The 23805-nt window shown below is 53.8% G+C and overlaps 1 protein-coding gene across 2 annotated transcripts; it reads right to left on the bottom strand.

The window, feature by feature from the left end:
• Positions 1-3313: 3313 nt before the first annotated feature.
• On the bottom strand, positions 3314-23539 carry Pdgfa (platelet derived growth factor subunit A). Of its 2 annotated transcripts, XM_076923431.1 has the most exons (8): positions 23394-23539; positions 22363-22492; positions 20929-21025; positions 15969-16073; positions 13120-13307; positions 6062-6188; positions 5597-5665; positions 3314-4217 (listed from the first exon to the last, which is right to left on the bottom strand). In XM_076923431.1, exons 2-7 carry the CDS (start codon positions 22423-22425, stop codon positions 5610-5612), a joined length of 636 nt encoding a protein of 211 aa, XP_076779546.1. In that variant the 5' UTR covers positions 22426-22492; positions 23394-23539; the 3' UTR covers positions 3314-4217; positions 5597-5609. The 2 variants fall into 2 exon arrangements, with proteins under 2 accessions (XP_076779546.1, XP_076779547.1); XM_076923432.1 differs by lacking the exon at positions 5597-5665.
• Positions 23540-23805: the final 266 nt, after the last annotated feature.

Raw genomic sequence — 23805 nt, forward strand, 5'->3', positions numbered from 1 at the left:
TGGAAGGCGGGCGGGGGAGGGAGGCATTCCAACGTGAGAGAGATTTGGGCTGCATTACGGTAGAACATCCAATCCAACGTAAGCATTGTACCTGGGACTGCACTAGGACCACTCCAAGGCCCCAAAGCAGCACCATAGACTATCTTGCCTTGTGTTGGCTAGTGTTTTGCTAGTCAAATTAGGAGAGGGAACCTCAATTTAGAAAATGCCCCCCACCAGATGGGTCTGTGGTACATTGACGGATGACTGATGTTATCCCCGGGCCAATAACCATCTCCATGGCCTCCGCATCACTTCCTGCCTTCGCTTCTCTGGATGGACTATAACCGTAAACTGAAAGAAACCCTTTCCTCCCCAGGTTGCTTTTGGTCATGGTGTTGTACCAAAGAAACGGAAACCTAATTTTAAGGCATCCAGCAGCCGAGACTGGATACAGCTGCAAGTTGGCTGCAGTCCAGAGACTCCTCCTCACCCCTGCCACCCCAGGATTTGGGCATCGTGTATCCAATGTGACCATGCTCAGATCCCACCTTTACTCTCTAAGCCGTTCAGCCACTGGTACTCACTCACATTGCAGGGCTGAATATACTCTACCATCTAACCTGGCCTCACTGGGCCCTGGAGACTGTTTCAGTGAAAGGGGAAAGCACCTGACTAAGGGACACCAGGCTTCCTGAGTAAAAAAAAGTTACCCTTGGGGTAACTGCATGCCTCAGCCTCCCAGCTGTGGATGAATACAAGTAGCACCCCTGTGTCCCCCCACTGGGTCCTGTTGGCCTCCAGGCTGAAACCCAAGCCATGCTTTCTCTGATGTGCAGTGTGAGCTCCTGGGGCTATCTCCTGGGAGAATTCAGCTCTCAGTCTCTTTGGACCATGTAGCTTTATTAGTAAGGGGCCCTTGAGCCTAGGTCCAGCCGGAGTCACTTCACATGGGACATGCCACAGCTTCAATTTCCTGGGGCCAGGGAGGCAAGCCAACCTCATCATAATCCCCTCTGCTGCCCCCAAAACTGTGTGTCCCCATGATGTCCATATAGGAAGTCTCCTGGGGGGGGGGTTCAGGGTATGTTGAGGGTGTAGCCACATCTTTAAGACAGAGTGACTCTTAACCAAGGCCAAATTTTCATCCTTAGAATTCTCAGGGGAACATGAGGAGGAGGAGGAAGGTGGCAGTGCAGTCCTGGAGCCCCTGCCAGAAGACCTCCAATTTACGGTATAAGGTCCTCCAAACAGACTATGGGACTGCGTGCAAGAACCCAGGAAGTGGTCCAGCTGCACCTGCTGCTGCTGCCAAGAGCTGGGTCTGGTCAGCTGAAGGGAGCTGCCATGTCAGCACAGTCCGTCCCAGCCACAGAAGGGGACCAGGGAGAAGAAGCCCCAAGATAGAGGATTCCAGCAAAGGAAGAACAGATCTCACAAAGCCAGCATTAGTCACAACAACATGTGGGGCCTCTGGGCCAGTGTAGTGCCTGTCTCCATGGAGGAGTTCTGTGCCAGATGATGGGGACAGATATGACACTCACCCCAAGACCCACAGAAGACACCAGAGACTATCCGGAGCCATCAAAGACACCAGAGACTATCCGGAGCCATCAGGTCTGCCTTATAGATACACAGTGGGGGCAAAAAAAGACCATGGGACTCATGGGAGGGAACTTGAAGATCGTGACACAAAGCTCAGGGTTTTAGGCTTCAGAGAGAACCCCAAGGTCACAGGCGAAACCATCAAGGTCACAACCCAGGAAGAAATACCAAGAGCACACAGCACGGGTGGAAAGGTCTCAGGAGTAAACACCAAGGTCATGAGCTTTGGAGAGAACATGTAAGGTCACAGATCCAGAAGAAACCTCAAGGCCAGAAGAGGAAATTTCAAGGTCGCAGGAAGAATCCAGAAGGCCAGGTGTCAGGAGGAAAGCTCAGGGTCACGAACTTAAAAAAAAAAAGCTCAAGGTCATAGGGTCAAAGTTCAAAGTCACAGAAAGAAGTGTCAAGGTCACGGGCAGCCAAAAAATCCCAAGGTCATGACACAAAAGCTCAAGATCACAGAACAGACCACTCAAGGTCACAATTCTAGAAGAAACCTCAAGGTCGAATATCAGAGCTCAAGGTCACTGGGGAAACATCAGGTTAACAGAGGACAATTTAGTCACCGGGTTCACAGGAAGAAAGCTAAGGTCACAGGAGGAAACCCCATCAAAGTCAACACTCAAGGTCATGGGAACTCTCAAGGCCGACAAGATCAAACAAGTTAACATCAGGATAATAGGAAACAGGGACTCGCAGAGCTTCGGAAAAAAGCAGGCCATTAACCCACCAAAGCAGCGCAGCTCACTCGGATGTGTGTGTGGAAACAGGGAGGGGGCAGATCCAGGGCCCTTGTCTTACAGCATTGAACAGATGCCACGGGCCAGTTCTCAGCTGTCATGGCTGCTAGGCCTCATAGCATGTGGAATTTCCCACGAGCAAGTCGCTTCCCATAGATGGGGCCGGGAGGGTAAAGACCTGGCCTGCATTGCAACCCTGCAGCCTCTGAGCCATGCTGTTCACCTGGGTAAGTGTCCAATTACAGCTCAGTAAGGGTGGGCTGCTACAGTTCTCCCTTTCCAGGAGAAAGCACAGCCTATGGGCAACAGGGACCTCTGATGGCAACTGGGCCACAAGCTGCCCATGTCGACACATCCAGTGACTAACACCCAGCTCATGGCTGGCTGACACTCATTGGCATCTGGCTCTGTAGAGGGTGTTTTCAAACGTGCAGGCATGATCATCGTCCCCTCTGCTCTGGCCCCATTCCATTCCGAAGCCCAGCCCAGGGAAGTCTGTCACTTTGGCAGCCCCCATTCTCTGATCCCCAAGTTTTCACACCCTCAAATCAACCCTGTGATGGAGCGACTCCAGGAAGCAACCAGACAAACAGGACCACAGGATGCATCCAATATGCATTAAGTTTGTTGATTTTTTTTTCTCCTTTTAGTTCAAAATAAAAAATATATATATATAGCAGGCTCTCAGGTATATAAACTGATAATATTAAAAATACAAAGTTCACCTTTACAAAACCGAAACAAAACAAGGAAACCACGCACACACAATTCTGATTAACAGTGAAACCCAACAGCTTACTATAAAATAATCTCAGTCATGTCTCCCCGCCACTATAGAAGCCATTTAGCAATGGGGGGGTGGGGGGGGGAGCAGTCCCTGGGGGGGACAACCCACAACTGAATGATTCCCATAGTCCCCTCAGATGACTTACGCTAGAGGATATGTCAAAGGGGCTGAGAAACACAGGAAGGCAGAGGCGCATCAGAAATGATGTATAGGTAGGTATATCATGTTTATTTTAATACACCTCATTAGTTTGGCTAGGAAAAAAAATAACCGTCTCGCTGTCCCAACTTACAGCAGCCTCGTGCGTGTGTTATCGACAAAAATGTCATCCAAGAGATTAAAATTAAAAAAAAAAAAAAAAAAAAAAAAAAAAAAAAAAAAAAGCTAGGCAGAGAATAAAAAGGAGAAGCTAAATCACTTCATGGTGTAAATAAAAAAAAAAGAAAAGAAAAGAAAAGAAAGAAAAAGGAAAAGAAAAAAGAAAAAAGAAATTCCATGTAAGGCCGTCAGGAAGGTCCTAGGCAGACTCAAGCGAGGTGGTGGCTTCCAGGCCCGTGGACATCCATCTCCCAGTTGCTCTGCTCCTGTGCCTGGCAGAGCTGGCAGGCAGCATCCCAGGCAGGCTCCAGGTGTCCTCGGCGAAAAGCACCTGTGCCCACGGGCAGAATCCAGGGTGGTGGCCAACTCAGCCCCCACTTGAGGGTCAGTCCTGCAGGGAGTCCCTTCCATTGCCCTGTTTCAGTCTTTGTTTCTTCTGGTGGGGTTTTTTGTTGTTGGGTTGTGGTTTGGTTTTTTTCTTTTTTTTTTTTTTTAATTTTTTTTTGTGGTTTTTTTGGTTTTTTTTTTTGGTTTTTGTGGTTTTGTTTTCGCTCTCTGTGACAAGGAAGCTTTCTCACTGTCTCTCCGAGTGCTACAGTACTTGCTTTGATGTCACACTGAACAAACGGACACTGTCTCTTTGTCCTCTGACACAAGTTTTTCACGGAGGAGAACAAAGACCGCACGCACATTGGCAATGAAGCACCATACATAGTATGTTCAGGAATGTCACACGCCACGTACATCCGTGTCCCGGGAGAGGGCGGCCGGCTCGTCTCACCTCACATCTGTGGGAAGGCAGGAAGAGTTGAGGCTATGACCACAAATAGAAAACAGCAGGGCCACTTGGCCCCATACAACTTATGTCTTAAGATATAAAGTTGATATATGTAATTTAAAAAAAAATCAAAATTTCCACAGTTTAAGTTTAATCATGTCTTCCCAATTTAAGGATTGGTATTAAGCTGGTTGCATTTCATAGAAGAGCCCATGCTCCCATTGCACAGATGGAGAAGCTGAGGCATAGGAAGTTCTTTTTGGCCTTTCCCCTATCTTTCTTGCTTCCAGCCTAGGGCCTGTACTTGTTGAACGTTGGCAGTTTGGGCCATGAAGTATCAGGGAGAGCAGATGCCACCAGCCACCCCGTATGTTGCTCTCTGCGTCTAATCAGAGCAATGATTTTGTATGGCTGTTCTGGTGCTGGTGATCACAAAGGTATACCTCCCAGTTCCATAATGAACCACGAATGCCAGGTTGTAAGCTGGACACAGGCAGTCACTGAAACACCTGCCTCTTACTTGAAGGGGGGGGGGGGGCGCCTGTCAGCAGCAAGCCCGTCAGAGCCACATGGAGCAACCCCAAGGACCTGCCCAAGGAGACACATGCCCAAGACAGGCATCCCCAGCCACACTCGTATGGGAGCCAAGGCTCTCAGACACCCTATCTCTGAGGACTCTCTTGCCCAGAATAACTGTTTGTCTTGGATGCCCCTTAGTCCCATGTGCCAGGAGGAAGGACTCAGCCAGACAGGCTCCAGTCCTCTGAGCCAGACAAGCTGACACTCAGGACAGGTCTGGGAAACAACCTTGCCCCACCTACATTCCCTGCACTTCCGGGGAAAAACAGCCATCACAGGGTGGGTTTGGAACTAGCATTCCTAAGAGGCTCTACAGTCTTCTTTACCTGCCCCGACTCTTCCACCTTGGGGCTGCCACCGTGGGTCCTGAGGGTAATTTTAAGGATAGAATTCATAGTGCCAAGTACAAAGGACCACCCCTCCTGGCCTTACAGGATCTTAGCCTCTACCTCCTTTCTTGGTGTTACTGGTTACAAAAACCGACTGCCCTGGCCACTTAGCTCTTGAACCTCCACAAGCCTCATCTGTAAAAGTCTGTCCTTTCCTCGGTCAGCGCAGTGGGAAGCCTCCCCAGATACCTCCAGATACCTCCAGCAGAACCACCAGAAGCCCCCACCCTTCCCGCCATGAGGGGCTCGTGCCTGATCAACGAGCAGGGGCAAAGCTTTAGCTGCAAGTAGACCCGGCCGCAGTCCCGGAAGCACACAGAACCTTGAGCCAATCAGGGCCCACGGAAGCGGGATTCGATGGTCTGATTGTGTCCCAGCTCTGCGAGGGAGTCCCCCAGCTCACCCGGCGGGCAGGGCCTACCTGGTCGGCCGCCTTAGGTGGGTTTTAACCTTTTTCTTTTCCGCTTTTTACCTGATTCCCTACGCCTTCCTGTCAAGGAAAGGGCAGGGAAGGTGAGTGGCCTCCGGAGGGCCTGAGGTGGGAAGCCACAGCAATAAACACTGAAGCTGTTTATCTTTCAGAAAGAAAGCCCGATCCACCCTGGTACAGACACTTCCGGGTCTGTCTCTGCACCTGGGCTGACTGAATGCTGGCAGTGAACAAGGCGTGCTGGACAGGACAAAGGTCAAGACCCTGGGCAGCAGCAGGGCACAGCCCGAATCCAGTGTCTACTGTCCCACTTGAATGCGGCACCTGCAGGCACAGTTTCCCTGACTCTTGCTCTGCAGGCCAGTGTGGACAGCTGGGACATCCAGGCCCAATGCCTCATTCGATCAAGCAACAGATCCCATACCCCTCAGGACCCACACACAGCTGGCCACTCACCCGTCTCCTCCTCCCGATGGTCTGGGTTCAGGTTGGAGGTCGCGCATGCACACTCCAGGTGTTCCTCCAATCTCACCTGGACCTCTTTCAATTTTGGCTTCTTCCTGACATACTCCACTTTGGCCACCTGCCAAAGAAATAAAAGCCAGTGTCAACACCGTGTGCCCAAGGGGGAACCAACCTGGCACACCCCAAACCAGGCCTGATATCTAACCCTTCCCAAGGCATCTTCGCTTGAGCTCAGGTCTGATTCCATAAAATAAATCCCTATGCTAGGCCTATAGCTGCCATGCCAGCACCCTGAAGCTCAAGGACAGGCTGGATTACACAGCAAGGGACATGGTTCAGTTAGCAGAGTGTTTCCCCAGCATCCACAAAGCCCAAGTTCCATCCCCATATAAACTGAATGAACCTGGCAGACCAAGCCTATATATAATCAGGACTCAGGACGTGGAGGCAGGAGGACCGAGAACGGCGGAACATCGTATTACTCTAGTATCTGCGCTGTTAGTAAGAAAACCAGAGCCTCAGCTACAAACAGCAGTGTGGCTACAAAGCTTGCTGAGGGAGGGGACTCTCCCAACTCGTGGTCTCTGAGAGACACAACCAACCAAGCAACAGACCTCCAGGTGGTACAGAAAGTTCATACCAGACTCTAGAACCCCAGGCAAATCCTTCCATAGTCCTGGCCAGATGCTGAGAACTACAGCCTCTACGCCATGAGTGTGCCAACCCCACCCCCACACAGACATGCACGTGAGTGGTATACACAGCTACCAACAGAGGAATGCACCTCCACACCCCTACCCCACCATACCCATCCAACAGTTCCTTAACCCGCCACCAGCCCTCATCAACTGCTGCACCAGGAGGCAGCTTGGAGGCATTTACCCTGCTCTATCTATTCCAGCACAATGACGTCACCTTAGGGAATCCTCCGGGTCACCTCCCTCAGAGTCCAGTCACCAGCACTCATTTAAGCCTTCTGGCCAGCCAGTGAGGAGGCAGGATTGTCACCTCCACGGATAGAAAAGAAAAATCAGGCACAACAAGCCCTCTCCCGAGGTGACCGCATGGTCACATGGTTGGCGGCTTGTCCCAACCCTGATGCCACCAGGAACGTGTGCCAGAGAACAGCCACCCTCCCAGGGCTGCAGAACTACATACAACCAGCGCCAAATCTGTGTCCAACTCCCAGAAGAGCCCTAAGGGATCTCTGTGTCACATATCACCATACACAGGGGAAACTGAGGCTATAGCTGAACCCACCCTGGGTGGCCTAGAGCACCTGGCGGCGGCGGCAGCCTTCTGCTATTTAATGATGGGGGCCATGCATTGGAGTTTGGGCAAGGGAACACTCCCCACTGTTCTCCCAAGGGTATTACAGCTCAGGAGGCAAGAGGACCCAGGCAATGGTCAGCCATGCACCAGAGTACCAGACCAGGCAGCTGCCTCAGAGTACTGGGGCCAAGACTCAGCCAGACTCTGCTGTGGCTACCAACTTGGCTACATTAATGGTTAACATGGGTGCAAAGGGTGCCAGGTACCCGGCGGGCGTGTGAATTGCAATGGATGCCTTAGGTGTGAACACAGTCTGCCAAGTATGAGCTCAGCAGGTAGGGCGTGGGGCCAGGGGTCAGGGGCCAAGGGCCAGCCCAGGAGGTTTCGCTACGTCAGAAAGCAGGAGAGACAGCAACTAGGGACAGTAAAAGCCAAGGAGGGTCTTGCCCTGAGAGCTGTAAGCATGGAACCATGTGCCAGGCTTCTACCCAGGGGTCTTGCTTTGGTGGAGTGCTGAGCCAGCCTGGGCAGCAGCATCTGAGTTGGGCTATGCTGTCCAGATACCTCCAACCTGAACTGTGAAATGGGGACAGTGGTCACACCCACCCAGGTAACTCAAAGAACAAAGTTACCTCTGCAGAGACACCCAGAGGTCAAGTGGGTATGGTAGGGCACAGGCCTGGAAGCCCAGCACTCGGCAGGCTGAGGCAGGAGGATTGCTTCAAGTCCAACCTGGTCTACATACTGAGTTCCAAGCCAGCCCAGCTATAAGACCATGTATCCAAAAACGAACAAAAGACACAACATTAAAGAATCACCTAGAAATGGGACGTGGCCACCCTACAGTAACTTCGATAGGAATCAATACTTGTATAAGGCTCCTTACTAAAATTAACCCCCAGGCTCTGTTCAGGAAGTCACCATGTCCCCAGAGGCACTGCAACCCCCGGTCCCTAAGCTCAAAAATGTGGTCTCATACGCCACCCCAGGGAACAGAAGAGCAACCCCTGCCTCTACCTGCCTGGGGTAGGTGGGGAAGGAGGGACTTCTCCCAACAGAAAAACATCAGCCAGTCCCAAGAGGAGCTGTAGGCAAAAGTGCCACAGTCCCCAACCTCTAATAATGTCCATAGCCTGGTGATCCAGCAAACTTCAAGACTGCCTAGATAAACCCAGGCCTAAAGGAGACCATGGCCACAGACACTAGCAGCTGGGTGCTCTGAGCCCCCACCACAACCTCTGTGGTGGGGGCCAGGTGGGCCTCATGAGGCCCTGAACACAGGTTGTCAGGAAGGAATTTGGTTTGGTTTTAACTACAGTCCTCTAGCCTGACCCAACCCCTGACTGCAGGGCAAGTACAACCTTCTTCACTGAGCCTAGGGGTCCCCTGCCTGAAGAGCAGCAACTGATGAGCCGCTCCAGCTGGGGAGCCCTGTTCTTCCAGACAGGCCCATAGTTATTAGACAGAAACAAACAGTGGTTTATAGTAAGTAGCACCTGCCTCGGGAATGCAAGGATTCCAGCCGTTCCGCTACCTCTGTCTGGCCAGGAAATGGCTACATCCCCCCCCCCCCCCCCAAGAACATGCTATGAATACTAGATTTTCAGCACTGCCTCCAAGACAGCAGAAACGGAGATGGTAAGAGTTCCCCCAAGTTCAACCCGGAGTGTCACCTGGCCAGACCATTAACCAATCACTCCCCTGCAAGGAAGAGGGGGCGTGTCTACTACTCCTCAGGACAATGGTGTCTATGATAAAAGCCACTGCTGATTGAGCTGAACAGAGGGCACAGTCCCTCCAGCAAGTCAGCCGCATGGACCGGATTAGAGCCTGTTTTAATAGATAAAAAGCCAGGTGCTGGCAAGTGAACAACTCACCCAGGTCCCTCACTCTTCTGTTTTGTAATCACCCAGACTTAAAAGAAGCAAGGCCCTAAGGCCTCACAGCACAGCCCCAGACACCTGGGACCTTCCTAGAACAATCCTTTAACTTCATCAAGAGGGCATTAGGCTCTGGCTCCCAAAGTGCCCAAGGACATCTAGTGAAGGGGGAGCGTGATGCCAGGTCTTAAAGGCTGGGGGACCCCTATCCCAGCTGGCTGAGGGCTCACAGCTTGATAGGCACCAGGCACATCTGAGGTGGTTTTGCCATGCTGCCCCAGCATCCTTGGACCTCAAGCCCCTCACCAGGGGAGGAACCATGAGACTTGCTCCTTTAAGACTAAATAAAGCCTGCCTGGCCACCTTCTCTGAAGTCTTTGCACAAGCCATCTGATGGAGGCCAGCTGAGACTTTCCTTAGAACACAGCTAGCTCTAGCTGGGCAGTGGTGGCGCACGCCTTTAATCCCAGCACTTGGGAGGCAGAGGCAGGCGGATATCTGAGTTCGAGGACAGCCAGGGCTACACAGAGAAACCCTATCTTGAAAAACCAAACCAAAAAAAAAAAAAAAAAAAAAAAAAAAAAAAAAAAAAAAGACACAGCTCCAGAGCCTACACAGGTTGGGGACACCTCCCTTCTAGATAGAAGCCTGGAGCCTGACCCAGCAGAGCCCCACTTCCTACATGCTAGTGACCAAGTAATGAAACCTCATTATCCAGCTTAGCAACGGGTCAAATGATGGCTCAGAGCTGATCTGATCCCTTGGCAACCCTAACCCCTGACCCTTTGGCAGCCCCATGTACTGTAGACAGGAGAAGCCTCACCCCTGTCCAAGCTAAACACTCTATAGGCTTGGCTATGTTCCACTGTGCAGACCCACAGGGCGTCCTTCTTCAGTCTCCACAACAGGGTATGAAGAACACGGCTAGCACTCTGGGTCAGGCGATACACGCTAAGCACAGCAGGAAGGGCACAGGCGGCTAAATAAGGGAAGGACCTGGGCTGCTCAGCTATCATTCCAGCCAGCAACTGTGAGGTTGAAGCAGGGGTTCAAGGCCTGCCTAGGCTACAGAGTGAATTCAAAATCAGCATGCGTGACTTAATTGAACCCTGTCTCACAATAAAAACCATGGAGGGCTGGATGCTCGGCCTAGAATCCCCCAGTGAGGGGCTAGGATGTGGCTCAGTGGTAGAGCCCTTGCCTAGAATCCCCCAGTGAGGGGCTGGGGTGTGGCTCAGTGGTAGAGCCCCTGCCTAGAATCCTCCAGTGAGGGGCTGGGGGTGTGGCTCAGTGGTAGAGCACCTGCCTAGAATCCCCCAGTGAGGGGCAGGGCTACTCAATGGTAAATGTTTGCTTGTAACAAGAAGTTCTGGGTTTAACCTACAGCACTACAAGGAAGGAAAAACACACACACGCAAGCAAACACACACACACACACACACACACACACACTGCAACATATAACATAGTTGTGGCTGATGTGACCTCATCATTAGCCCCACCTCCTACCCCCTGCTTACCCAGAGTCTGGGACTTTTTGGGTCCATCTCCCTCCATCCAGGTCAGCACCAGCCTCCACCCCAAATGCTGCAGGCCTGGCATCCACAATGGGGCTCCTGTTCCACTGACCTTTTGTCCCTTCTGCCAGAGCCTGCAGTGTCTGGGGCCGGATGTCCTCTCCTAGCTTTGGGTGGGCAGCAATGGTGGTGCATATGGGTGGGTACTTACGAGGGACTAGGGAGAGCCTAGCCCAACCATGACTAAACTGGTCCCTTTCAACTGATCAGGACCCTGCTGAGTCCCATATAGCATAGGAAAGAAGCCATCGACCCAAATGGTGACAGTGTCAGTGGGAATTGACAGTCCCTGTCCCAGGGGATGGAGACACATCTGGTCACACTACCCATCCCTTTGAACATGTCTCCAGCATGGGAAAACTATTCCTAAACTCACACTGTAATAGCTTACTCTTCTAACCCCTCCAGGTAGGAGGCAGAGGAAGGACTACCTCAAAGTGAACACCAGCCTGGGCTACAGAGTTCTAAGCCAGACTGGACTACACAAATCCACGACATGGGCAGGCAAGGAACAAAGCCAGACAGATTGAGAAACAGAAGCACCTACTCTAGATCAAATCCATCACCCATACCCAAAAGAACAAGATGGCAGGTTTCCAGAGACTCCTCCACATGCTATGGGTGGGAACCCCAAGGCCCCTGGTAGACTGTCCCTACTGCTAGCCCACCTGCTCAACCTGAGGGTGGACAGCAAGCCTAGCAAGCACCCAAGAGAAGTCCATGGAACCCTGGGAAAAGTCCATGGCTTTTGATGGGGTATCCGGTCCTGAAAATGCCTGCAAAGATATGTAGGGTTTGTTCAGTCAACTCTCCCTGGAACTCTTTAAGCCAGACATCAAAGTCAGTTCCAACTACAGATGTCCGGGTTGTGGGGCACAAAAGAGCTGCTGAGTTAGGTCCTTACCAAGAAAGGTGTTCTCCTGGCACCTCCCTTCCGCTGGGGCCAAGGGTCATGGCAGGGTTGGGGGTTAAGAGTGGGGTCTGAAATCTTCACACATGATTCCAGAGGACCCTGATCTCCCAAAAGTATCACAGCTACAGAAGCCTGGCTCTGTCAGAAGTAGATGTCGTCGTCCTCAGAGGCATTCTAGACCTTCAGCTGTCGAGAGCCCAGATCCCACTGTCTGCACCCACTCAGCCACCCAATGGTCACATGTTCAGTCAAAGGGCTTCAACCTGTTGGAGCCAGTTTTCAGACTGTAAACCAGCTTGGAGCAGTAGTTCTTAACCTGTGGGTTGTGACCTCCCCTGGGGATCGCATCAGAAATCCTATATATCAGATATTTACATTATGATTCATAACAGTAACAATTAAGAAGTAACAATGAAATGATCCTATGATGGGGAGTGGGGGGGTCACCACAGCATGAGGAACTGTATTAAAAGGTCGCAGCATTAGGAAGGTTGAGAACTGCTGGTCTGACTGACAGAATGCCCAAGGCTCCAGCACCAACATCACAGAAATGCACACACACAAGACAACCAGCCTTCAACCACATTCTTAAGACTCACACCCAGAGAGGGGACTAAACCTCTGGGATCTGGAAACCCTCCATCATCCTCCATCATCATCACCAAGGAACCTAGCAACCGAATCCTCAAAAGCACAGAGGGACACACGGGTCCAGAAGGGAACAGACTCAAGTTCCACTGTCATCTATGTAGTCAATGACAATGTATGCAAACTATGGGACCCAAAAATCTCTCATGGTAATATGTGGCTAGTTCCTCCAAATTAAAACATGCCTTCTTAGAGGGAGCTAGCAAGACTCAGAAAGCCAATGCAACTTACAAGGCTTGGGAAGCTCAGAAAGTTACAAGATTCACAAGTACCCCTCCACATACACATTTATAAGTAGTAACTACTTTAGAAGGAAAACTCTTTGCCGGAGCAGGGAAGAAACTTCTAGAGATGCAACTCTCTCCAGTCAGTGCTAGGGTGGGTGGGCGTTCCCGTGGAACATCTGCCTCTGAGTTACCCACATTCCTGTAAGCAATCAAAGTGACCTCACTGGCTCGGCAAGCTGGACTGTGGTGGACTACCTTCTTGGCTGGACATCAGTGCCCAACCTAGATGCTCTCCTATCTAGGATGAAGAGACATTTGTTCACAGCTCCCAACAACACAAGGGACCAGAAGCACAGTGTGATCACTGAGTACCCCACAGTCCCTCCTGGGGGGGGTCACTGAAGCCAGTCCCCTGACCTGTATGGAGCTGTGTGCTAACAACCTTAAGCTACATGCCTACCCTGATTCTCAAACGGTTTCAGTAGCCCAAGAGCATTTAGCAAGACTGACCACGAGACAGGACAGGGCTTACCTTGACATTGCGGTGGTGGACCCTTGAGGGCTGGCACTTGACACTGCTGGTGTTACAGCAGCCGGTGCAGCGTTTCACCTCCACACATGGGGGCCAGATCAGGAAATTGGCCGATGTGGGGTCCACCTGGCTCCGAGGTATCTCGTAAATGACCGTCCTGGTCTTGCAAACTGCGGGAATGGCTTCCTCTGCAAAGGCAAGAGTACCATGAATAAGAAAAACTAGGATTCTACCTGTAGCTCACAAAAACATGACCTCCAATCTCACAACTCAGAGATGGCCACCTAGGCTGCACCTGGGCAGAATCTACCCCATGGCAGTCCCCAGTAGGAAAGGATATGCTGGTTGCCAACAGGTCCCTGAATGTACAGGGCTGAAACTCACATCAAAGCTACAGACATGGTTCAAGGCCAACCTGGGCAACTTAAGGAGGTCTTGTCTCAAAGTAAAATGTGAAGTCAGCTGGGAAAATGGCTCAGGGGTAGAATATCTGGAGTCCCTAAGTGAGGGTTGAGAATGTGGCTCAGTGGTAGAGCCCCTGCCTAGAATCCCCCAGTGAGGGGCTGAGGGTGTGGCTCAGTGGTAGAGCCCCTGCCTAGAATTCCCCCAGTGAGGGGCTGGGGTGTGGCTCAGTGGTAGAGCCCCTGCCTAGAATCCCCCAGTGAGGGGCTGGGGTGTGGCTCAGTGGTAGAGCCCCTGCCTAGAATCCCCCAGTGAGGGGCTGGTGTATGGCTCAGTGGTAGAGCCCCTGCCTAGAATCCCCCAGTGGAGACTGGGGCTGGGGCTCAGTGGTAGAGTATTTGGGTACCATGCACAAGCCCTTGGTTTCATCCCCAGTACCCTTCCTTGCCTTTGCAAGCCAAAAAGTGGGACATCAGAGGAGCAGCTCAACCCCAGTCTCCACATAGCCCAAGGCTGGGGACCTGGTTATGAAAGCCAGAAAACTACACTTATTTGTCTCGCTGAGAACAGCCAGTCTGGGGCCATCTGCTTGGCAGGTGTGCATAGCAGATAAGAAATCCCCTCAGGACCCTGGGACACACACCCTTCTCCTCCTCAGGCAGTCCTCATTAACCCCATTTAACCCTAGACCTGGGGGTTGGGGATTTAGCTCAGTGGTAGTCTGCTTGAAGCTTAAGGCCCTAGGTTTGCTCCTCAGTTCTGTGAGAGAGAGAGAGAGAGAGAGAGAGAGAGAGAGAGAGAGAGAGAGAGAGAGGAGAGGAGAGGAGAGGAGAGGAGAGGAGAGGAGAGGAGAGGAGAGGAGAGGAGAGGAGAGGAGAGGAGAGGAAAGGAAAGGAAAGGAAAGAAATTCATCTAGCCGGGCAGTGGTGGCGCACACCTTTAATCCCAGCACTTGGGGGGGCAGAGGCAGGCGGATTTCTGAGTTGGAGGCCAGCCTGGTCTACAGAGCTAGTTCCAGGACAGCTAGGGCTACACAGAGAAACCCTGTCTTGAAAAACAAACAAACAAACAAACAAACAAACAAACACCCAAACCCTATTGCTCACTATACACAGTGGCTGCCTGGTAATGTCTTTGGAAGTAGCCAGTGTGGGGAGAGATGGCTGAGGTACCAGGAAGGCTCTGGGGCCTATCCACTGGCTGTCTCTGCTGACCTATCAACACTGAAGGGGACCTGGACTCTAGACTCAGAGCTGGAAGGAGTGATGGGCCAGGGAGACCCGAGCCTGCTAATCAGCAAGAGTAAACCACACCTAAGAGACAGAGACATACACACCACCAGCTGCCAACAGACACCAGAGGAGCTTCACTGCTGTCTACAGACTCCCGGGGGTGAGGGGGCAAAGCATGAATGAACAGGGATGGTAGACCAGACTTCAGACTCCTCCCTGCCCTCAGGGGCCAGCATTGGCCTTCTGCATGTGAGTCCCTCCAACACAGAGGCCCCAAACACTGGGCCAGGCACACTGCTCTGGGTTCCCGGGCTTGGCCACTCCGTGTTTCTCACGACAGTCCTTGCAGAGTCTTCTAAGTGGATCTTATGTAAGGGCCTCAGCTTGCAGTCAGTTCTCCTCAGCTCAGTTGTGAGTCGGAATTCTATAGTCCTAGCTGGATGGCTGAGGTCTGGTTGGAAGCTACCATCTATTCTCAGCTCAGGAATGTTCCTTGACAATAACTAGGAATGGATTGGGAAAAAAAAAATCTACCCTTGTACTGGTAACTAAATCTCAGAGGGATGTACTCGCAGAGAATCACATAGCAACCAGTACCCCAACAGTACACAGACAGCCCCCTTAGCTGAGCTGGCACTGGGTGGATCACACCTGAAATTCCACCCTATGAGGAAAATATATAGGTCTTGGGAGAATATATATTTTTTTTCCCCCAGAATGAGGGCCAGGTGGAACCCTAGAGCCAAAGGTGAGTGAGGCGAGGTCTCTGGAAGGTGTCCTCCAGCTGTGGGCCCCAGGACTGTCCCGGCTACAGCCAGCTTCTGCAGCTGAAGCCCAGGAGCATGCTGGAGCTTACATCAGGAACTGAACACTAAGCATGACCACATTTTCCAACGAAGCCTCCTTGTAGACAGGCCCTGACAAGACTGGGCACTTAAGGAATTTATAATGTTCCCCTCCTGGAAACTCTTGGCCCAGGCACAAGACTGAAGAAGGGCAGGCAGGAGACACTATAGCAGAGAAAGAGGGCTGCCTCCATGGATGGGGAAGGTAGGGGGCTCGGCAAAGCTTTTGTTTGGTGGAAGTGGGATATGTGGCTGTGCCCCAGGCCTCTGAGTTAGCAGGGAGCACTCCCAGCTCCAGTGGGAACAGTGGCTCCAGCCCCCTTCCAGCTGCCAAACAGCCTCCCCCACCCCCACCCCCACCCCCACTCACCAATACTTCTCTTCCTACGAATGGGCACAGGCCGCTTCTCGGGCACATGCTTAATGGCGTGGGACCCATGGGCCCTCAGGCTTGTCTCCAAGGCATCCTCAGCCCCTAAAAGTAGAAAGAAAACTATGGTAAAGAGCCCACACTTATGTACCATACCCCTGGGTCCTAGAGAGCTGAGGCTTATACAGCAGGTTTCAGAACAGGACAAAGGGCCCAGTCTCCAACCTCAGACCCTCTGCTGGCATCGGGTTTACAGACCTGCCTTCAACCAACTCCTTATTATCAGTATGCATGTCCCCAAAGTGCAGCTCTCCTGTGAAATTCTGAGGTTCTTTCAGGAAGGCATTCAGGTACTCTCCCTTATGAGCCTGAAGGGAACCCTTGGAGGACTGCACTGGGTCAGGAAAGTCCCAAGGCCACCCAGCTGGGCCCAGTTCTGGAGCAGCAATACTATCTATCGCCTCTGAAGCAGAGATGGGAAGGGTGGCTGCCTCTCCTGCTGTTGTGAGTACAGCGCCTCCCTCTTGTAAAGCAGGCTTTGATGAAATGCCCTAACCTCTGAGGGGCATCGGAAGCAACGCCAGACTGGGCTGCAAGCCAACCTCCACTGTTCCTGAAATAAGCCTGCTCTGAGGGCCAGAGGCCATGAGAAACAGCAAAGGGGTGCGGCTGGAAGCTGAGAGGAGTGAGGCTAGAGTCCCCAGGGCCGGGTGAATAAGGCAGTGAGGCATACAGAGAGGGCGAGGAAAGCAGCAGCACCTGAAGGAGGGCCACGAGGTGCTCAGCGGAGGGAGAGCCACCGACTGAGGACAGAGTTAAAGGTCAGCCTGGAGAACCTAGCCCCTGAGAAACACTGGCCCATAACAGAGGAAGAGGCTGCTACACTGCCCCCAAGTTCTGCAATTCCGGGGACGAGAGGACACAGAGCCCCGCCACGTGATGTGCAGGCATTATCAGCCCCAAATATAAATAATCTACCCCTGGCTTTCCCAGCCTATACCATGCAGAACTCAAGCAAAGTTCTCCCTCCTTTCCACTAAACTTTTTCCCCAGGGATACTCTCCCCTGCACAATCCCCCTTGGGTCCCAACATTTAGTGACATTCTACCCAAATGGACAGTCCTCTGATACAAAGCCAACTAGGTACCACACCATCCACCACCAACAGGAGACATGCCAGCCTCCTCCACCCTGAGACGTCTCCTACCCACACATTTAAGATAAAAAGCAAAGACTCGCCTAAGGTGTGAATGTCAACGATGAATCTGAGCCCAAAAAACTATTTAAAATGACTCAATGTTCCAATGGCACCGATTTTATTTTAAGACCCAAAATAAGATCAGAACTGCTCATACAGAAAAGAGTTCCCACCAACCAACTGTTACAAAGACGCATCTCTTCACCAAAAAAGTGACCCGGTGAGTCACGACCTAGTGATCACCATCCTGCTGTGTGACCAATGCAACAAGAAATGAATGGGCCATCCACTCACAGGACCTGTGAGAGTGGGCGGTGGTACCAACTGTGGTCCTCTGATACCTCGCTTGCTTCAACGTGTACACGGTAGGTTTCACTGGCTTTGCAGTGGCCAGGGCTCTAGACTCCAGAGAAACTAAACAAGACACTCACAAATCAGGCAGGGAGGGTATATGGTGAATCCCCTCCTCACTCGGGAGAATGAAGAGTTCAGAGTTCAAGGTCATCCTCAGATACAAAGTAAATTCAAAGTCAGCCTGGGACTCACACAAGATCCAGTCTCAGAACATTAAAACTCAGAAATAAAGACCAAAAGAAAGCTGAGACCCTCCAAGGCCCAGTGCTCAACAGGTCCAATTACCCAATCCAATGTCTCCTGACTGAACTTCATGCAGACAAACTCAGCCATAGAGACTGGCCACAAATACTCAGACAAGCCCACCTTCTGCCCCAATCAAGGTAGGTGAGCATGAGCCAGGTGAGGTAGCATAACAGGAGGATCAAGGCCACCCTTGTCAAGGAACAAAAACAGGCTGGTGATGTAGTTCATCTGAAAGAGGGTCCTGAACACACAAGACCCTGGGTTCCATCCCTAACACTGCATTAGATAAGTATGGTGATGAGTGTTTGCCAACCTATTCCTGTGGAAGTAGAGGCAAGAAGATATCTTTGACAACATAAGGGAATTCAAGGGCAGCCTGGGCTACATGATACCACAGCTTTAAAATAAAAAAAAATAAATAAGTAAACGAACAGTCACAAGCTGACTTTTTGATCCACCACCACGGCATCTTTGATGTAGGGCAGATGCGTTCTTTGGAAGTCTAAAGATGTTATCCCGTGTGACACAGCTGAGTCCAGCATGAATTAGTGGCTAAGCCCCTTTCAGGTCAAAGTCACCTCCCTTTATCCCACCCAGATGTGTGAGTGACAATGTCTGGTCACTAGAGAAAGGACAGACAGAGTCCACTAGCCCTGTTCAAGCTACAATATTGTGAGTAGCCTGGGATGTTTATGTATCAGTTACTCAATGACCCATGGGCACCTGGCCAGCAACTCTAGAGAACAAAGCTCCCGTTACACCACACACACACACACACACACACACACACACACACTCATGCACATGCTCATGATCAACCTGAACTTCTGAGCTGCAGTTCACAGCAAGGCTGCATGCCAGTAATGGGTCTTTGGACCCAAAAGCCACACTGGAAAGACCACTTAGAGCTCCTTGACTCTGCCATGGAATGCTCCAGGCTCAGGGACATTCTTGGCAATGTACTGGAATCTTGCCACCTCTGGAGCTGGGCCACATAGCCAAGGAGCTGCAAGGTTGGGAGGAGATGCCTTCAGGGTTTCCCCATCTGGAAAATGGGGATGCTGCCAGCTCACCAGACAAGCCATGTACCAATCACAAAGCTCCACCCACTTGAATGAGGAGTTGGCTGGGGAGCCTGGGACACCCCTAAGCCTTTCTCCGCTCCCTACAACCTAGATATAGAGACAGCAAGAATTCACCTGGAGAGGCCATCCTTGAGGATGTCCCAATGAGGACCCCCTTCCAGCTGACTCTAAAACTGACTACCACAGCCGTCTGCAGCTTCCTCTAGCAGCCAGAGCCACAGGGCTCCTCACTTCAAGAAGAGACAGAATGTGAATGAGAGCCAACCAGTCAAGACTAGTTTCCACACCAGAGCAGGGGGACAGCCCAGCAAGGAAGACCCCACTTTGGGTTGGTGTCACAATGGGTCCTCCAGCCCTGTCTTCCTAGAAGACTAGGAAGCTAGGAGGGCAGCAGAAGTCCACACCCACACTTGGCTTCCAGAAGTTTCCAAGGGAGACCCCCAAATGTCAGACAGGTAGAATGAGGGTGGGGATGGTCCTAAATGCATACACACACACACACACACACACACACACACACAAAACACCATTCTTACTGAGGTAATTTGAAACCTCCAGGGGCCCCAGACAACTTTTTCTCTTTGGACCCTCCCAAGGAGAAGGCCCCAACCCATGAGCCTCCAGTCCCCCATCCCCCCCCCCCCATTAGGCACATCAGCTTAACCTTAACAGAAGCTTGGTGCTAAAAGCATTAATGGTGGGGGGTGGGGGAGGCGTGGCTGCAGGGAACAGCATAAGAATGGTCCTCCCAGCAAGTGAATGGCCCATTTCCCTCAACATCCAGACAGCAGGAGGCCCAGCCCTAGGCTTAAGCAGGGCAGGAAAGCAGACTGACTTCTCCAAAGCCTTTGAGGACCAGTAAAAACTCAGCAAGTATATTTCCCCAAGTGACCCAAGCCAAGTCCTCCACCCAGACCTACTCAAAAAAGGGATCAGATCAAACCCCCCTGACCCAACTCTTGATCTCTAAGTGAAACCCTAGGCCTGCCACTCCTGATAAGGATCAGGCCAAGGATTTCCTGGGTCAAGAAACTACTGAAAGGGGCCACCTTGTTAGAAAATGATTTTGGCATACCAAAAAAAAAAAAAAAAAAAAAATTCAGGCCTCCCCACCACCATAATTAGGTACAAATTTCCAAATGGCTAGACCATGTGATTTTACTTAATTCTCTCACCACTCGCCCTTTCTGAAAAGTTTTCAAGGAGGGAGAAATCATCACTTAGAATTCTTCACTTTAGCGCTTTTTAGTTCCTCCTGACAAAGTCACTGGGGTCTTTTTTTTTTAAGTTGGTAAGTTTTAATCCCAGTGTGCCCCCCAAAAAAATACACAGGCTAAGTGTTCATTTTGAAAAGGTTATTACTAAAGACAAGAGGAGACCACGTTCTCTTCTGCACAGAGACTGCCTCTCACATACCCATTCATCCCCATGTATTTTCCAACCCTACATTTACAAATTGCTTTCTACAGTGGCTGGGCTCTGCCCCGAGGCGGGAAGCCCCCAAAATAACCCCAACTGCCGGTGTCCCAGGCTCGCCTTTTTACAGAATGGTGTTGAGAAAAACATCGGCCTCCTGCGGCCACCACAGGGACCCAGCCCCGGGCGATCAAGGCACCAGGGAGTGGAGTTTACAAAAGGCCCGGACCGACCAGCTCCTCAAGCGCTCTGGGGGCCCTCGCCAGGAGAAGGTCAGCCACAGCCACGCTCCTTCCCGGCCGGCGCCCGCGCTCCCCGACCAGAAGCAGACGTTGACCCGCACACCTGGCAGGGTCTTTCGGCACACTCTAAAACTGAACTTTCAGTGACACACCCGCTGCGTTTCCCTTAAATGTAAAAACAACCCCCGGGCGAGCGAAGCAACCCTCGGCTGCCGCTGGGAGAGAAAGTGGCAACTGCAAGAGAAACGCCTGACTCATACGCCTGGGCGTTTATGGCCGGCGAGTGGAGTCTGACCTTTCGGTGCGCTCCTGCGCAGCGCCCGGCCCGGCCAAGCGCAGGGTACGGTCCCTCGCGCAGCCTGCCCGCCCCGCCGCCCGCGCCCTCCTCGCAGCCAGGGCAGGGCAGGGGCGCGATTTACCTACGGAGTCTATCTCCAAGAGTCGCTGGAGGTCCCGGATGCTGTGGATCTGACTTCGAGCCAGCCGCTCGATCAACTCCCGGGGTATCTCGGCTTCCTGCAAGCAAACCACACGGTCAGGACGCGCCCAGGGGTTCCAGCCTGGCCCCAGGGGCCACGCAGCCCGGCCCGACCCTCGCCAGACCCTAAAGGCAGAGGATCGGGTGGGGCTAGATGGGGACCCCCCCCCCTTTAATTCCTCCACACTATTCCTATCTGCCTGACCTTGGTAAAAACATCCCAACACCGCCTTGACATGTTCAGACAAAAAGCACCCGCGCTCTGACCCTCCCCAGGGTGTCTGGGGGCAGCCAGGGGCCCCGAAGAGTTTCTGATTTAATAGCTAAATCCACATGTAGAAACAGAGGGTCGAAATGCGTCACGCATCCACGACTGGAGTCACAGCAGCCTCAACACTTTAAATCTAGCCTGAGGGTTCAATTTCACTCCCGGAATCCTGAGCCGAGCCCGCAGGGGAGAGGGTCTTCGTTCTCTTCCCGCCCCCCCCGCCACCCTACAAGCACGCGCGCCCGGTCGCCCCACCCGGCTCCGGCCCAGTCACGGCCCTAGCGCCGACTAGGACGCCCAAATTCATCGGGGCTTAGACTGCAGGGAATGCAAGGGGTTAAATATCCACCTCGCGCCTCTCCGGTCCCTGCCCAGACCACCCCCCACCGTTCAGCCTCCCCCACTCTCCCTCCTGGTTTTTTAAAGGGAGTCAGGGTCGCTGGAGGACTCAACCACGAAGTTCCCACGACAGGGGCTGTGGAAAGTCATTCATCACGGCAAAGCTCCCGGGGAATGGGGGGGTGGGGTGGCGGTGGGAGGGTGCGGGCGCCTGGCCCGGCCCCAGCTGCCTTCTTCAGCCACCTGTAAGCAGGCCCTGGGCGGGCGGAGACTACTCCAGTCCTGCGTCGGACTGGGTTTGGGGACCGGGAACTGGGGACTGCGGCTGGGCGCTGCCCACCCTGCCCAGTCGCGGGCTTCGGCCGCACCCTCCTCTACCTGCTTACTGCCCGCCCTAGTCCCCTCCCAGGGCACGGTCAGTTTACACACACCCCCTTTCCCGCTGCCCGCACCCCGTTACTGCATTGTCCGCTGCGTTCGGGCTGCCCCTTCTGGAAAGGCACCCACAGCCCCCCGAAGTTTCTGCCCACGGGTTCACCTCGCGGCTCCCCCGTCCCCTTCCAAGGCGGAGCGACGCAACGCGCTGGAAACTCACCAGACACACTTGGGCATGGCAGAAAATAGAACCCAGTTGGGATTTTTTTTTTTTTTTAAATTACACCACCCTGACAAAATCGAAATGCTCTTTGCAGAGCTTGAAACAGGTAGCCGAGGGGGGCGTGCGCCGAGGGAGCCCAGAAGGGACAGAGGCGCGGGGGTGGCACCCACCTCGGCCAGGGCATGGGCGAGGTATCCGCAGCCGAGGAGCAGCAGGCAAGCCCAGGTCCTCATCGCGTCCCGAGGCGCTGGAAGCTCGGCAGGGAGGCGAGGCCGCGGGGCGGGCGCTCCAGCCGGGCTCCTGTGGCGGCGAAATTCAGTACCATCCCTCAGGGAGCGCGGCCCGGAGGAGGGTGGCGCGGAGAGCAGGGAGCCTGCGGAGCGCGCTCGGCGCGAGCAGCGAGTGCAGAGCCAGCGAGGAGGAGGAGGAGGAACAGAGTCGCGCCGGGAGCCTCCTGGGCCGCCGGGTAGGGGGTGGGGACGGAAGGGGCGGAGGGCGGGGGCTGGGCTTCTTCCTTGGTGCGTTCCCCGTGCTGGCCGCCGCCGCGCTCGCTCCCCGTCGCTGGCTTTAGGAGCGACCCGGCTGGTAAATCCGCATATTTGCTGCCGTCAGCCCCGGGAGGGGACCACGGAGCGTGGCTGCAGCTCCCGCCACACCACCGATCACCTGTCTGGACGCTCGGCTGGGTACCAGCTACGGCCTCGCTTCTCCCTGTGGGCTGCGGGCAGCCCCGAGAGCCTGCTCCCGGGCCTTCCTCTCGCCACTGCCGCCCCGGGCCGGGCACGGCGCGGCCCAGTACGGCGCGGCCCGGCGGCCTGCGTGCGCCCCTCCGCGGCGCGCCCTCGGCTACGGCGCGGCGCTCCGCCCTCCGCCCGCCGGGGCCGGGCAGCTCCCGCGGCCGCGCCGCCTGGCAGCAGCCAACCCGCCCGGGGCCTCGCTACGCCGCCCGCGCGGGCCAGAGGGCGGGCGGAGGGCCGAGCTGGCGCCGCTGCCGCTGCCGCCGCCGCAGCAGCCGCGGGAAGACCAGAGGAGGAGGTGGAGAAGAAGGCGCAGGCAGGCCGGGCTCCCGGAGTTGAGCGGGCTCCGCAGGACGCGCGTGTGGAGCCGGCCGGCGACAGGGAGGGGGTTATAGCGCCGCCACCGCGCCCCTCCCCCGCCCCCGCCCCCCGCCTCCCCCAGATTCCGGGCCCGGGACCCGCACCTCGGAAGCGCTCAGGGGTCTGGCGTGCCAGATCGGGCCCGGCCGCTACCGCCACTGCAGTGGCCACACACGCGCTCACGCAGGCAGCTAAATCCATCCAAGCTCGGCGCCCGCGGCTCGGAGCCCACAGGCGCCGGGGCTCCCGGAGCGCCCCTCCCTCGAGCTTGCCCACCCTTCAGTGCCAGCTGCAATCCTGCGGCACCGGGCGGGGAGGGGAGGAGGCCGCTGCAGAAGCACGGCCGTCTCCGGCTCGCCTCTCTCTCGGGCCCCAGCGGCAGTAAAGGGCAGCGCCCAGAGCTGCTGCGCCAAAAAGGGCATGAGAGTCGGCTTGGCCCCCGCCCGGCGCTCGGGCCGCTTCCCACTGTAAGGATCCAGTGCTCCAGCCTTCCCCTCTCCATAAAAGGAGGGGGAG

This window comes from Arvicanthis niloticus, chromosome 24, assembly GCF_011762505.2.
Source record: "Arvicanthis niloticus isolate mArvNil1 chromosome 24, mArvNil1.pat.X, whole genome shotgun sequence".
Classification (NCBI taxonomy): Eukaryota; Metazoa; Chordata; class Mammalia; order Rodentia; family Muridae; genus Arvicanthis; species Arvicanthis niloticus.